Source organism: Stegostoma tigrinum, chromosome 21 (genome assembly GCF_030684315.1).
Source record: "Stegostoma tigrinum isolate sSteTig4 chromosome 21, sSteTig4.hap1, whole genome shotgun sequence".
NCBI lineage: Eukaryota > Metazoa > Chordata > Chondrichthyes > Orectolobiformes > Stegostomatidae > Stegostoma > Stegostoma tigrinum.
In genome coordinates this window covers 27298806-27314334 of record NC_081374.1, presented here as the reverse complement: position 1 = coordinate 27314334, position 15529 = coordinate 27298806, and the positions used below count along the sequence as shown (strand labels likewise).

General features: G+C 40.9%; 1 protein-coding gene across 1 annotated transcript; it reads right to left on the bottom strand.

Moving 5' to 3' along the window:
* Positions 1 to 13790: 13790 nt before the first annotated feature.
* gpr25 (G protein-coupled receptor 25) lies at positions 13791 to 15084 on the bottom strand. Its single transcript, XM_048552921.2, has one exon. The coding sequence runs from the start codon at positions 14886 to 14888 to the stop codon at positions 13791 to 13793; it is 1098 nt and encodes a 365-aa protein (XP_048408878.1). The 5' UTR covers positions 14889 to 15084.
* Positions 15085 to 15529: the final 445 nt, after the last annotated feature.

Genomic DNA, 15529 nt, shown 5'->3' with positions numbered 1-15529 from the left:
TGCTTTGGAGAGGGTTCAGAGGAGGTTTACCAGGATGCTGCCTGGACTGGAGGGCTTATCTTATGAAGAGAGGTTGACTGAGCTCGGTCTCTTTTCATTGAAGAAAAGGAGGAGGAGAGGGGACCTAATTGAGGTATACAAGATAATGAGAGGCATAGATAGAGTTGATAGCCAGAGACTATTTCCCAGGGCAGAAATGGCTAGCACGAGGGGTCATAGTTTTAAGCTGATTGGTGGAAAGTATAGAGGGGATGTCAGAGGCAGGTTCTTTACGCAGAGAGTTGTGAGAGCATGGAATGCGTTGCCAGCAGCAGTTGTGGAAGCAAGGTCATTGGGGTCATTTAAGAGACTGCTGGACATGTATATGGTCACAGAAATTTGAGGGTGCATACATGAGGATCAATGGTCGGCACAACATTGTGGGCTGAAGGGCCTGTTCTGTGCTGTACTGTTCTATGTTCTATGTTCTAATTGGTAGGATTTAAATTGAATCCTCCTTGATCTTTCCAACACAAGTAGTTTGGGTAACACAGAATGTGAGAGCAGAATTCCACAAGCAAAGGTTTATTTTCAAATAAATATTTAAGAAAATTTTCATCTTTGAGGGAGAAGAGTCTAACAACCATGTCTGGATATTTTCTATCGAGTCGTTAGTCCTGTATTATAGCTTTTCTTGTTCCTCACAGTAAGTGACAGAAATAGACTTTCATTGTAATTAATACATACATGAAGAACTCTTGTGTGATACATCAAAATTTGCAAGGATGTTTTTGACCTGAAAGAGAATTACAGTCCGAGATTTTCAGCAACAAAAATAACATAGATGAAAAACTTGCAAATCCACTTATGAAGTATTTACACATTTCTGCATTTGTAGTCAATGGAGTTCTGTCTTCAATTGGTAATCCTTGAGTTCAAAACTTAAACAGAGGAGGAGTAATAGTTGCCAAGGATATCTGTCAATTCTTAAGCTATTTTTCCCTTTGATTCTTCCTAACATCTCTTACAAGTTTGCTGTCTTTGAAAATCCATCCTACCCAATTTCTCTCTTTTTCCTAACTATATTCAACAAATTTCACCCTCCACAGCATTCCATCCATTTGAGATTATTTCTGTCCAAGGAATCCTCTCCATTCTCCTTCAAACCCACATTTCAAAGCTACTTTATTCCTCTCCTCCTTTGTAAGGTCCATGACTTACATCTGCACACACAGCACTCAGTACCCTGCTGATCACACAAAAGGGTAATGTGATGAATGAGTTTCAGTGATGGTGGGGTGCCTTGCGTTTCAATGACTGGCAGACTATATCAAACAACTATCCCCACTGAACATTAGCAGCAGGCAGAATACCACTTCGCTCACCCAGACCATGTTTGCAAGCCCCATAAAAGTACATCCACCATTAGATGTGATTCTGTTATTAGAAATCATTTATTAAGTAATTCAAACAGTACTAAGACTTATACCAGAAATCAATTTAAGATCATCAGCTCGGCCAGTTGAATGTTGCATTTGCGCGTGTAGGCAGAAAGAATTAGGACATATATTGCATTTTCTTTTCCTAAAAAAGGAATCATGAAGACATCCAAACTCTACTGCACCCCTTAAGTAATGCACTGACCAATTAGAATCTACCTGCCTGGTCTGAGAATTAAGGTTGACAGTTAACGGTTCTTACTTATCACCATGTCAATGATCACCCACCCAGTCAGCATCTTCTTTCCATACTGTATAAAATGGTGTTTCTTTTTACAAGCCCGTTTTTAGTGTCCTAGTTTTGATGAGTGCAAGACAAAAAGCTTCAAATTCTGATCTCCTTTTAACAATGCCTAAGGGCTATACTATCAAACAGCTGCAATATTTCCCAAAGAGCCAGAATATGTAAGTAAAAGAAAACCGTGAAACATCTCCAATAGCAGAATCAGATCCATTGGTGGATGTATTTTTCTGAGATTTGCAGTTTCTGTGAGTAAGATGCTCCCGTTTTCAGATTTAATCTGAAAGCCTAAAGGGTTACTGGGAGAAACCCACGGCCAATCTTGTCAGATCAGGCAGCTAGTTTGTTACTGGCAAGTTTTCTGCCAGAATTATGAATCTTGATGAGGAAATCTCACCAACCTGGAGCTGCTGGCCGATCAGCACATGGTAGAGGCTATGGCTGATGCAAAAACAAGTTTGGCCAGTTATCAAGTTTGAGATTCACAGACCTCTCTTGTTAAGACAAGTTAGTGTTGTTTGATAGTGGTTGGGTGACATGGGGGGACCGTGGCAAAGGAGTCAGAAGCATGGGTCTCAGAGGCATGCCCTGCTCTAGGTTGAGTCCCTCCATATGCAAAAATCAGTGCAGATCCTGGTAATCCCACCTCCCCTCACCCAAATAATTCATTAATTGGCAATTAAGGGCCTTGACTGCATTAGGTCAGAACTGCCATGCCATGGCATCCTGCCCAAAAGTTTAATTTCTGAGGCAGTGCAATGTGGTGGGTATATTCCTACTGAAGACCTTCCTGATTAATTGCACTGACAGGCATCTATCTCTCATAGAATTAAGGGATTGTGCATTATCTTGGTGGAAGTAAGTCCAACAGCGAGCAGCAGATTCAGTGAAACTGTAGCCTTTGATTTAATTTACTGTCAATATTTTAAATTCTAAACTTTGGAAACTAGGCGACTTCAATGGAAATAAGTTCAGGCAGGAAGAAGACCACCTGCCAGTTCACCACAGGCTTTTTACATGCTATTGTTACAAACCAATTTCACCACTTTTTAAATCTTAATGTTCTTAATTGTTTGACTGACTTTACACTTAAGAAGTCACAGCAAATAGCAACAATCTTAATACACTAGATTAGACTCACTGGAAAGTTTCTGATATAAGAATTGTGGAGGTGGGTGAACTTGCATAGCTAACATCTCTGGCAGCTAAAAATTATTTTAGTGCCTGCCTTCAAAATTGCCTTGTTATTTCCGAATATTGCATTGAATTGCAATATTCTTGACACAGTGCTAGTTAGTTCAGTTGGCCAGACTGTTAGTTTGGGATCAGCAACAGTGTAAGAGTAAATCTTGGTCTGGTTGAGTTTGAACCCTGCCTCTTTGCCATGTCCTTGAGAATGAAAGGCAAACTACCCACTGACAAAACCTGCCAAGGAAGTTGTTCAGGATGAAGTATCAGTAGACAGTGAATCAAGAGTGGCTTTTGAACGAATTAATTCTTTGCATAATGTAATCATGATATTTTTCTCATCTCACTTGTCTGTTTCTTTTCACAAAGTAATTTTAAACTGCTTTATATAAGAATCATTGTAGATTGTTTCTTTCAAATCTCAGACCTTGATTCACACTGCCTCAAGGTGAGGATTAGTCATTTCAGTCTTCGTGGTTTTCCAAAGCTACACGCACACCACAGTGACCTTCTGAACTTATACCATGAGTCAATTTTTTTGTCCAAAATACTTCAGTTACCAATAATCATGTTAACAGTTCATCATTTTATGCAGTTTAATGCTCAGATAAATCATATTTGCCCAAAGATATAACTGCTACTGATTTGTCAGCAAAACAGCTTGTTCTGTAATGTCTGAGATAACTTGGTAACCCTGTTTCTCCACAGATATTGTAGAACTGTTTGGTATTTCCACCATTGTTATGGGTTTTCTTTACAGACCTTCAACATTATCTTTATCACCTTATTCTGTGGCTGAGAATGGAAAGTAGCCTAATAGTATAAATAAATTTTTCTTTTGTGTTCCCCAAATTTCATTGCCTCCTTTACAATGATAGTATGGCATTTAATCTCGTGCTGCTTTTGCAACCATTGTGTGCATAAATTAGCTGCTGCATTTATCTAAGGTGAAGGATTGTAGATGTGAATGGTATGCTATCAATGCAATTTGTTTATTTTAGAAATAAAAATATTTCAAAAGATTCTTGCTGATATTGCAACATGGAGAAGTAAATTTAATTCCTTCCTGCAAACATTGCCAAAACAGTTGAGATAAATAGCATTGGTTTACTTTGACAACTCTGAAAACTACACAGGGAAGCAGGCATTGTATTACCAACCGCTGTATAAATACAAACTTTCACATTGTTTTTGAAGTTTTAATAATGTATTCTTATGAATTTTGCATAGGAACATTCAACTTATAGTCCTTGGACCATAAGCAGCCAAATGCGCAGAGACAAAGCCTCAAATTCATCACCATCCAGTCTTGTTAGCTCAGATGCAGATACAACCTCCTCATCCTGAACTGATGGAGACTTTTGGGTGCCCAGCGGAGGGGAGTTGGTGTGGCGTGGCACAAATGAAGTATTGCCCTGAGATGACAATCCCTGAATGCCTGGCTATTGCTCTTTCTCCCCATCCTCCCTTAACTTTTAAGGGGATGCGGTACTTGGAAGGGGCTCAAGGTCCTCTTGCCTGGACAGTAAATAAATGCATCTGTGGCTCATGTGAAGGTTGCAAGATATGTTTAGCCAAAAGTCTTCTACATAACCTGGCTGTTGCTTTCAATGGAAATGACCATGTACTCACATACCAGAGCTACAACTTAGAACAGAACATGACAGACTCCTCTGTCCTTCAGTCCAGCCAGTGCATGGTGCTTCGGCCCTCTTCCTTCTTTATCTATGCATCTCTGTCAAGTCATGAATGGCTGGTCCAGGGGCTCATCATCGAAAGTGAGCTTAGAACAGGGCATGTGCTCCAACAGTCTTTGCAGTATCAGAGAGTTCGGAAAAGTTTCTGCGTTCTTTAGCTGTATGCCCATGTAACTGCTGTGTTCACAAGAGTGTGACTCAAAACCTACAAGGGATTGTTCACCCACCAAGGGAATGTTCCTGTGCAGGGTGGTGGGTGTGTGTGAAGCCCTTGACTGTGCATCTTCTAAGACTCATTAATGTTTTTCCTCATGGATGTAGTCTGAGGGGTTAGTAACATTGGGCCAGAGAGGCAGGGCTTTTTATTTTGTCCTGAGAGTGCAATCGAGCAGCTGCATTGATAAAAACATAATGATATGTTGCCGTCCTTGCTCAAATTTGTGTGTAGCTGCCAGCGGCAGATTAGAAACCTTCACACTTCATGGCTTTAAATATGCAAGCCTTCCCTTTCAGCAAGGGCCAGCTCAGTAACCTGCATCTCAAAGGAGGTCAGGAGTAGCATGTCAAGCATTACTTTTGAGCATGAATTCTCTCATTGTGTAATTCCTCTCCAGCAAAGTGGAGAAACGGTGAAAGACATTCTGATGGATACATGAGCACTGCCAGCATTGATAGGTGTAGATGGAGATGTGAAACCCCAGAGCTGTAACTTCTTTTCATCCACTCATGGGAGATGGGAATCATGACTTTTATTGCAGTTGCCCTTGAGAAGATGGTAGTGAGCTGCCTTCTTGATCATCTGCAGTCCACTTGCTGTAGGTAGACTTATACTGCCCGTAAGGAGGGAATTTCAGCGTTTTGAATCAACGGCAGTGAAGGAATAGAGTTGGGCAACCTTATGGCTTAAGAGTACAAAGAATGTGGTCCTGGGGAAGGCATACACTAAAGGGTTCTGAATGAAAGGTGCTTCTGTATCACTGAAAAGCAACAGTTGATGAAAACTAATAAAGCATTATATGATGAACACGTCTGAAATGCCTATGAGGCATTCATCCCAAAGCCTCATTTTGTGACTATCACTTTGTCCTTTGGTGCAAAGCTATCAGGTATTTACATTCTTCTGGTTGTGATGAAAGTTCCATGAGCTGATGGTCCACGAGCTGCTGAGTGTTGAGGCTTCTTTCATGATTTAATTGTTAACCCTGGCAGATATGTAAGAGGTGATAGCAATGTGCTATAAGAAATGTTACAACGGCAGCTGCAATGAAACGGTAGACATTGGTCATCCTTTAAAATGGAAACCTTACAATGCTAACCCATAGTCTGAGGACATGAGCATTGATTAGATAGCAGTCATACCCTGGTAGAGTATAGTATATTCTTCCATTTCTTCTGGAACTGGTGCCAGGCTCCCTTAAGCCACCCAGCGGCACTGATCTCCACAGCTACCTTGGTTCAGTCTGCCTTTATCGGTTGGAATGACCTCCTGCTGTCACCCTTTAAGAAGAAAACTTCCCTTTTCTCTTGGAGAACCTTCAGGAGAGACTCAATAGAGATGTCATTAAAGCATGGTGCTGCATTTTTGCCTGATCTCTGATTCTGCAAGGGTGGTTGAGATGATGAGCAGAGCTTAAGCATTGATCGTGTGCCTTTTAAATGAGCCACCTAGATGTTGGATCCCAGAAAGTTCCAGAGGGGCAGACATCCTACCTGCTGACACATAAAATTTGGCATTTTACCCCAGAATGTGTATCTGCTGTGCTCAGAAGATTGTAATTATGCCAGAAAACCCAAAGTTTCCAGACAAAAGCATTTCCTGCTTTTAGGCCCACATTCACACTCAGTCTCCAAAACAACATTCCACCCAAGGAATCTGAAAAAAGTTAATTGTGGAATGAATTAATATTGTCTTATGTAAGAAGTTAGAACTAGAGGAATGCAGACACCTAGGAAGGTTGTAGGATTGGCAGAAACTACAGAGATATACAAGGGCAAGGCTATGGTGGGATTTTAAAATGGGGCTGAAAATTTAAAATCTTATCATACTCAGCAAGCACAAGGGAGCTAACTGAACTTGGAATGAGTTAGATACAGACAGAGGTTTTCAATGAGTTCAAGTTGATGAAAGGTGGAAAATAAAAGACTGAGCAGGAGTGAGCAGTGGTATCAAAGACATTGAAGATGGTTTCAACTACAGATGAACTGACAAAAGGGCAGAGACTGGTCATTGCTGTGGAGGTGGAAGAAAATGGACTTCAGGATAGTGTGGATATGTGGTTGGAAGCCTATTTCAGAATCAAGTACAAAGTTGCAGACTCCTCAATTGGCCTCAAATAGTAAACAGGAAGAGGTTTAGAAACTAGGGAAGAGAAGACAACTGCTTTTTCCACCTTGCTGTGGCAGTTCATTTGATGTTGCAATAACATTGTGCATAAAACCAATTTTCATAATTTTTCTTACAAAAATGTCATTGCTGGAAATATGAATAAAGCAGAAAATAAGAAGGGAATGCTACAGTAGGTATGTTAAAGAAAATTATAGGCTGAACTTTCTTGTGTGTAATTTCATCAGAACCCCAATGTTCAAATGACAAGCTTTGAACTAAGTGTGTTCACAACAATCATGACAACAGAAAGTTTTAAACTACATACTACATGGTTTAAAACATAAAGAACATTAGTTTCATTACAGATCACTTCCTGATGTATGAACATGAAGCTGTTAGTTACCATAAAGATATAACTGTCTACTGATACCCTCCAGTACTTCTCATACCAGAGTTTGTAGGACCAAATTTTCATTAAACAATGGATGCCAACATTACCAACAACACATCTCCAGGGCTCATCTGCCCACACTGCATGGAAATCTAACACCTGAGTACAACAGCAAGGAAGTTATGCTGAATTTCTAAAGATACTTGCTAAATCGCAATTCTTGGTGCCACATCATAAGAAGGATAAGAATGCATTGTAGAGAGTGCAGAAGAGATTTATAGAAGTAGTTTGAGGAATTAGAAACTTCAGTAGTGAGGATAGTTTGGACAGGTTATGGTAGCTCTTGGAGAGAAGAAGGCTTAAAGGAGATCTAATAGATGTTCACGAAATCGTGAAAAGCCTGGATAAAGTAGATGGGGCTTACTGGCAAAGAGATTGAGAACAAGAGGTCAATTTTCAAATGAAGCAAATGTGATATGAGGAGCGCCTTTTTCAACAATGAATGGCTCAGGTCTGGAATTAGGTTCAATTGACGTATTTTGGAGGGCTGAAGGTGATTATCTTAAAAGAACAAAGGTATGGAGAAAAAGCAGGAAATTCATAATACTCATTGGATAGCCAATTGCAAGATCTGAATGGCCCTCCTGCTATGCCAAAACACTTCTGCATGATTCTGTTTAACCATGAACAGGGAGACCCAATGGATTATCCCCTCAGTTCCTGTGTAATGTTACATCATACTTTTTGTTAAAAAAATTATACCTTCTGTTCTGTGGTCGAGTTTGCTTCCCTGGCTGTGCTCATTGTTGAGGCTGTTCTGTGCCTTTATTTGGAACATTTGTATCTGTTGACATGCCAATCTGTAGTCTAGTATTTTCTTATCTATTTCCCACTCCACATGTTCTCTTGCAATTTATGGATGAGCTAGTAACACATTCTCACTAAAATTAAAAAATTTCCTCATTGAAAGTACCTGAGGTGATGCACAAGAGTAAGGAAGCAAGTGATGTATGGGTGGAATTGGGGATGGGTGGAGAAGGTAGAACACTGGGCTAGAGTCTCTGCAGAAAATCATAAGTAGGTTTGTGCCAGCCTTCATCTCTTCATTTTCTTCTTCATCCTCATCAATATCAGACTTCACAGTGTGGTTATTCATTTTCTGTTCTTCCCCATTTCACTATATCTCTTTTGGTCTGCTTTCTAGTTGTTGTGCTAGGTCTGCAATAAAAGGCAGCTGTTGCTAAAAGTATTATTAAAGGAGTAAAGTGATTAGGGGCACATACTTGCTTGGTGTATCCCCAGAATATCAGACTGTGGTGCAGAACAGAGACTAAAATTCTGCCATTAATATGCTGCCAACATCACTACTTCCCACAACAAATGCCTCAATGTGTGCTTCAGACCTTCTCCTCACAGCACATGAGGTGTTTAGAGGTGAGATTGACTCATCTGGTATAATTTGACTCTCATGGTCAGCCTGAGCCATATTGTCTTGCAACAAGGTTAAAAATTTAGGGAAGCTTGCATTGAGAAATAAGGACCAGGTGATGCGCAGAAGCATGATATGTCCAGTGAATGCTTTAGGGGTGTGCATGTGTAAGTGATTACAGATGTAGGATAGATCAGTAGCCATTGTGTAGCAACACTCCGTAGTCCTGGGAGTGAAAGGACTTGATTATTAGTGCCAATTTTACCTCCCGCCTGGTGGCTTAAGTGACAGGCTTGCTGCCACAGATACCCTTCTCTTGACATTTCTTGATGTCCGTTTTCTTCAGTAGACCTGGTAGTTGATATGACATCTTTTATATTTGTGTGCCATGTCCTATTGCTCTGATTATCGATGAAGAATCATCAGCAAGAACTCTACTTCTGTCTCTACAGGTGGTACCTGACCTGCTGAGTCCTAACATTTTTAAGCTTTAATTTTACTTGTCTTGTATTGGTTGTGTTTTGTCTTTGCCAGCAGTAGACACTTTTGATAAATATGAAGGAAGGACATAAGTACAATTAGGATAGTTTAGAATCAAATGAATGAGCCAAACAGTGCTCTTTTCTCACTTGCTCATCTCCCAGTTCATTATCGCTGTGAGATAACAAAAATTACAGACACAGGAATCAGGGACGCACAGCGTGGAGCTGGAGGAACACAACAGGTCAGGCAGCATCAGACGAGCAAGACGTTTTAGGTCGGGACCCTTTTTCAGAAATGGAGAGGGGGAAGGGAGCTGTTAAATAAATGGAGGAGGGATGGGGCTGGGGAAAGGTAAGTAGGATGGCGATAGGTGGACACAGGTAGAAGATAGTGGGGATTGGTCAGTGGAAAGGGTAGGGCTGAGAGTTGGGGAAGAATATGGACAGGTCTAGGAGTTGGTGATGGGAAGGTGGTTGGGATGTGAGGTAAGGCCGGATGTGAGGGGATCTTGAAACTGGTGAATTCTATATTAAGGCCATTGGGCTGTAGGTTGCCGAGGCGGAATATGAGGTATTGCTCCTCTAGTTTGCATGTGGCGTCATTGAGACACTAGAGGACACCCAGGATGGACATGTCATCAAGGGAGTGGAAGGGGCAGTTAAAATGGTTGGTGACCAGAAGGTGTTGTCGGTTATTGCGTACAGAATGCAGACCTCCACGAAATGTCCCCAAGCCTGTGTCTTGTTGCACTGATGTAAAGGACGTCAAATGAGGAGCAAAGGATATAGTAGATAAATTTGGAGAATGTACAGGTGAATCTCTGTTAGGTACGAAAAGTTTGTTTAGAGTCTTGGATGGAGGAGGGGAAGTGGAGGGACAGATGTAGCACTTCCTGCGGTTGCAGGGAAAGGTGCCAGGTGTGGTGGGGTTGGGGGGAAGTGTGGAGTGGACAAGGGAGGCGCAGAGTGAGCGATCCTATGAAAGGCAGATGGGGTGGAGAGGGAAATATCTTTTTGTTTGGAGTTGGATTTTAAGTGGCCTCATCCCACATCCAAATCTCCTTCTCATCCCTGCCTCCTCAACCTGACACAACCTGTTCACCATCTTCCCCACCTATCCACCCTACCTTTCCCACCGACCAATCCCCACCACCCACCTGGATTCACCTATCACCACCCCATCTACCTTTTCCCAGCCCCACCCCTCCTCTGTCTCGCCTCCTTGCCCCGACACAACCTATCTATCTTCTCTCCCACCTATCTATCCCACTGACCAATCCCCACCACTCCCTACCTGTATTCACATATCACCATCCCAACTACCTTTGCTAGACCCACCCTCCTCCCTTTATTTATTTCCAAGCTCCCTTCCCCCTCCCTGTTTCCAAAGAAGGGTCCCAACCCAAAATGTCAACTTTCCTGCTCCTCTGACGCTGCCTGACCTGCTGTGTTCCTCCAACTCCACACTGTGTACTTCTTTTTTGTAATAATGCAACCCTTCTCTAGCAGAAATAAGGCTTTTTAATGCAGTAGTCAAAATACTTGTCAGGTTTATTATGGGTTAAATTTACATATAATCACAGCCAATATGATTATAAGCAGAGGTGAATCCTCAGTTGATACTTCGATATAATCTAAGTGGTCAAGAATATGTAATGAACAGAGGATATTTACCATCCCATACCCTCACATAGACAAAGGCGTGCTCTTCTAAGCAAAGATTTTGTAGATCTGATGCAACTGCAATCCATCTTCTTTTCTTGGTTCAGAGCACAGGGAGCTGGTCCATGATTGCTTTCACAGATAAACATTTACGAATGCAAATATGGTTAATACTCAAGAATTAGATTAAAGTCATGTTTCTTTTCAACTCTTGGAGATTGTTTTATGAGTTGAAGTACATCAAATGGTGTGCTCAGTCACAGAAGAAAATGTATATTAAAAAATTAAATACAAAATTCAAGATGGCAGTGCTGACATGGTAGGTAGTGTTCAGTTTCCTGACCTCGTCCACTCCAGGCCAGCTGCATCCTTCTCTTTGTCTCCTTTTTGTTCACTTTTTTCTTTTATTCCTCCCCTGATGTTGTGGTGAAAGCCAGAGCGGTGTTGGTGGGGCATCAGCTGCAGTGGTGACAATACCTGGAGAGGGGGATGCTGGCTGCAGTGGGCCTGGAACATGGACTTTCGGCAGGGTTATCGTTGCTGTACCCAGAGTAGCGTATCATTGAGATCCGGGACACTTTGCAGTAGCCCAGAAGCTTGTACAGAAGATGAACTCCATTTATGTAATTTCTTTTAATTCTTTTGTAACTCAAAATGGCACAGATTGTGGACTCAGGACACTTTTCACTGTGTCTTTCCAGATATATGTGACAATAAGCAATTCATAAAATTCTATGATGGAACTTATCATGTCTGTACAAAGTAAAGCTCCTTAGAGAGATGGCGAACCATATAAGGCTCAAGATGTAATCTTCTAACATGTTGGGTTGGGAGTAGGTTACAGAAAAAGTTGTGCATTGTGGATATTGTAAGCATTGTAAGTCAGCAACAAAAACAAAGTTGCTGGAAAAGCTCAGCAGATCTGGCAACATCTATGAAGGAAGAAAGAGAGGTAATGTTTCGGGTCCGGTGACCCTTCCTCAGAACCTCAGACTCTTATGAGGAAGGGTCACCAGGCCTGAAACATTAACTCTGTTTTTCCTCCACAGATGCTGCCAGACCTGCTGAGCTTTTCCAGCAACTTTGTTTTTGTTCCTGATTTACAGCATCCGCAATTCTTTTGTCTTTTTTTATTGAGTAAATCAGCCAGCTGCCAGAGAAAATCAAGTGAGGGCTATTAGCAAAGCAAGCATAAATCTTTTTATTTGTGGAAAGGTGGAATTCAGGAAATGGCAAAGCCTCAATTAGGCTAATCTCCCCAACATTGCTTTCTAGATAGATTGTAAATAATTTAAAGTATTTTCATATCTTCTATTTAATTGAAAAGGCCACAATCAGCTTGCATTGACGTTGTGACCAAAACTGCATACAGACTTTCAGATATTTTCTAATATATGCTTCATTCATTAGTTTAATTATTTTCATTTCAGACTCGTGTAAACATAGCTTCCTACTCCATGTGTTTTTTTTTCTAATAGCAACTAAATAGCTAGTTTTTACACATTTATTTGTAACTTTCCCCAATCCCTTTTGTGATGAGCATCCTGTACAACTGTTCCACTCCAATGATTGGTTCATTGCTGCCTTATTAATAATTTTACATTTATCTAGATTGAAATCCATTTGTCAAATATTGCTCCAATCACTTATTTACTTTCAATTTGTTCTTGTCATTTTTAAAATCATGAACAAGCTCACATATTTTGTGATCATCGTTGTTCAATAAACTTAATTGTGTGTGTATGCAGTGAAAAAATGCATCTGTGGTTGTGATCAGTACTGGCCCCTATAAAATAAACTCTAACCACTGTTGGGTTTGAGTAAGATGTTTGCATAAATCACTAAGCTCACTAAAATTTAGCACAAATTGATACTAACCTTGACAGTCTTACATGACAAAAATGGCTCCTGACAAAAATATAGGGGAAAGCACAGTTTCACCAAGAAAGTTCTTTTCAGAATTTAGTCCAAACAGGATAAATATGGTGTTACTCCAGAAGTGGTTCCCATTGTGCCCTGGATGGAATATTAACAATGAAGCTTCAGACCCCAACATTGACTACCTTAATGATCAGAAATTTTAAAATACAAAAATGTTTACACGTGAATGAGGTGTTTAGTAGAATTTAGTAATTTAACAGTAACCTGGGAATAGGCATAAAGGTTCCACATCATTTGAAATCTACAAAGTTTACTAGCACGCTCCACAAAATTTTAATTTTTTGGCTGAGAGTAAATGTTTTATCATTATCCTGGTTATTTCTTAGCATTGTCAATTTTTGGACCAAAAATACCTCCGCAGTTCCCGAAACTGTGTATTAGATTCAATATTAATAATACCAAATACATAAATCCCTTCACCACGAGTTCGCTGTCGAGTATTTTGATGGAGGAACGTGTTCCAATGAGTTAATTGCTAAATACACATTTGTGGCTTGCATAGCTGCATGTCTGTTACTAGTTTCCTCTGAGAAGTAATCAGTTTTGTTTACTTTTTAAAACTTTAAGTTTCAAACTTGCAATGATAGCAGAGAACAAGAACCAAGGGAAAAAAGGTAGGTTTGATTAAAAGTTTATTTAATTCGATATAAAACATTAAAAGCAATCCAAATACTTTGGTTACATGTTAAGAAACATGCATTGCTTTTCAATGACGACAGAGCAAGCTGATCTAGACGTTCGACACTCGGTGAAAGTGCAAACGCAAGTCAACTATTCAATGCAACACATTTGCTCTTTTGTCGAACAGAATTGGGCTCAACCTCCCCAATTTTCAGATACATTTGTATGAGAAGCTTGCAAAAATCTCTTTTCGAACAACAGCCCTTTACGTTTTAGCTGTAGACAGATTTAATCAGCAATACCAGCTTGTCTGGTACCTGTGTACAGATAACATTCACTGTTGCGACAGAAGACTCTGTATTCTAAGCATTGTGCTGCTCTCTGAAGGTGTTGACCCAGACCCAAAGCTCCCGCTTCTCTTGCCCAGACCGGCAAAAACATAAGAAGTGAGCCAGCCAGTTCTCTGCCTAAAATTCCTGTCTAAAAATGCATAAATGATCGGGTTCACGCAGCTATTAATGAAAGCAATGCACGAAGCAATGGCCAAGCCTCGGCTCACTACTGTCCAGCAGGACAGGTCGGTGTCGCGAAACTGCAAATACAGAGCAATCGTTTTGAACACATTAAAGGGCAACCAGGACAATACAAAAGCCGACACGATGGCGAAGACAATTTTCAGAGAGTTTTCCCGTCTCTGGATGGCTTTCGTGCTGTGGCCATAATGATGCCGGAGCTTGACAAGGATGGAGCAGTAGCAGAACAGGATAATGATAACAGGCAGGACAAAGGTCAGGCTGACAGCGGTCAGATTGAACACTCGGAGGAAGAGGGAATCCGTGTCCTCCCTGCACTGGGTCACGTTCACTTGGTCAGGTTTTCGAAAGTAGGCGGAAGGTACGGCCAGAAGCAGAGAAGAGACCCAGATCATGACACTAATGGTCACGGCGTATTTCTGGGTTCTGAGGTGCTTGAAGTCCCGTAGTTTCACGATGGCTAGATATCGGTCAATACTCATACAGGTGAGGAAGAAGATGCTGGAATACCTGTTGACAGCAACAATATAGCTGCTGATCTTGCAGAAGGCGCTGCCAAAGTTCCAGTGATGGTCGCTGATGGCTGATGCTGCCCAGAATGGCAAGGTGAAGACAAAGATTAGATCTGCAAAGGCCAAATTAATCACAAAAGTATCTACCAGTCTCTTCCTCCTCCTTTCTTTGCAGATCATTACCAGGATGACAAATATATTCCCCAAGGACCCAACGATGAAAATCAGGTAGTAGAGAATTGAGATTGCGATGTTGAGGAAATGTAAATTCTGAGGAGGACAGATTCTTCCGTCTGTGTCATCCACATAATCGTTGTACTCCGAATAGGGAGCATACTCAGAAACTGTGTAGCCGTGCTGCTCGGTGACTCCAACTGTAGCGGACATTTCGGTTCTGGTAGCTGCAAGTTTGCTCTGACTTCGAAGTAACTTATGCCAAGCTGCCAAAAGAATGGTTTCAGCAATTTCCTTGTTTTCGTCCACACAAGTGTCAATGGCGCACTCAAAAATTCGAACTTCTGCAGTTTGCAAAGTAGAGACGGTCTGAAATATTAACGGAGTACAGAGATGGAAGCTTCAAATCCCCCCTTTTTTATAGTGGTTTCAAGTTAACTGATCTGAAGCTGTTTCCGATGTCAACATGCCATTGGTCTGGTGGCACAGGAAATAACAGTACATGATGAGGTCGGGAGGTTGGTGCAACACTTCTAACTGCTCCTACAATCAACTAAGAGAAGCAACACCGAAATACACATACCTCATCCTTTTATAGATTTTTAAATAAATGTTAAGTCCTTACTTTTATAAGAATATACTTTATGAGTCAATACAATGAGTTATTCTTCATATGATATGAAAAATGGAAACAAATGTTCAAAAAAAACTTTGGCCCCATGGTTTCAAAAGTTCTCAGGTTCCCTGTTGTGCACACTAGATCATTGTCATCTTGCCCATCCAACAAATTACAGTGCAAAAATGCTTTGAGCTGAAGATATCAGGCAAAGTCTAATTAATGGCACACACCACGA

Excerpts from the sequence above, each read along its gene's own strand:
- gpr25 (XM_048552921.2), bottom strand. The coding sequence starts at position 14,888 with ATGTCCGCTACAGTTGGAGTCACCGAGCAGCACGGCTACACAGTTTCT.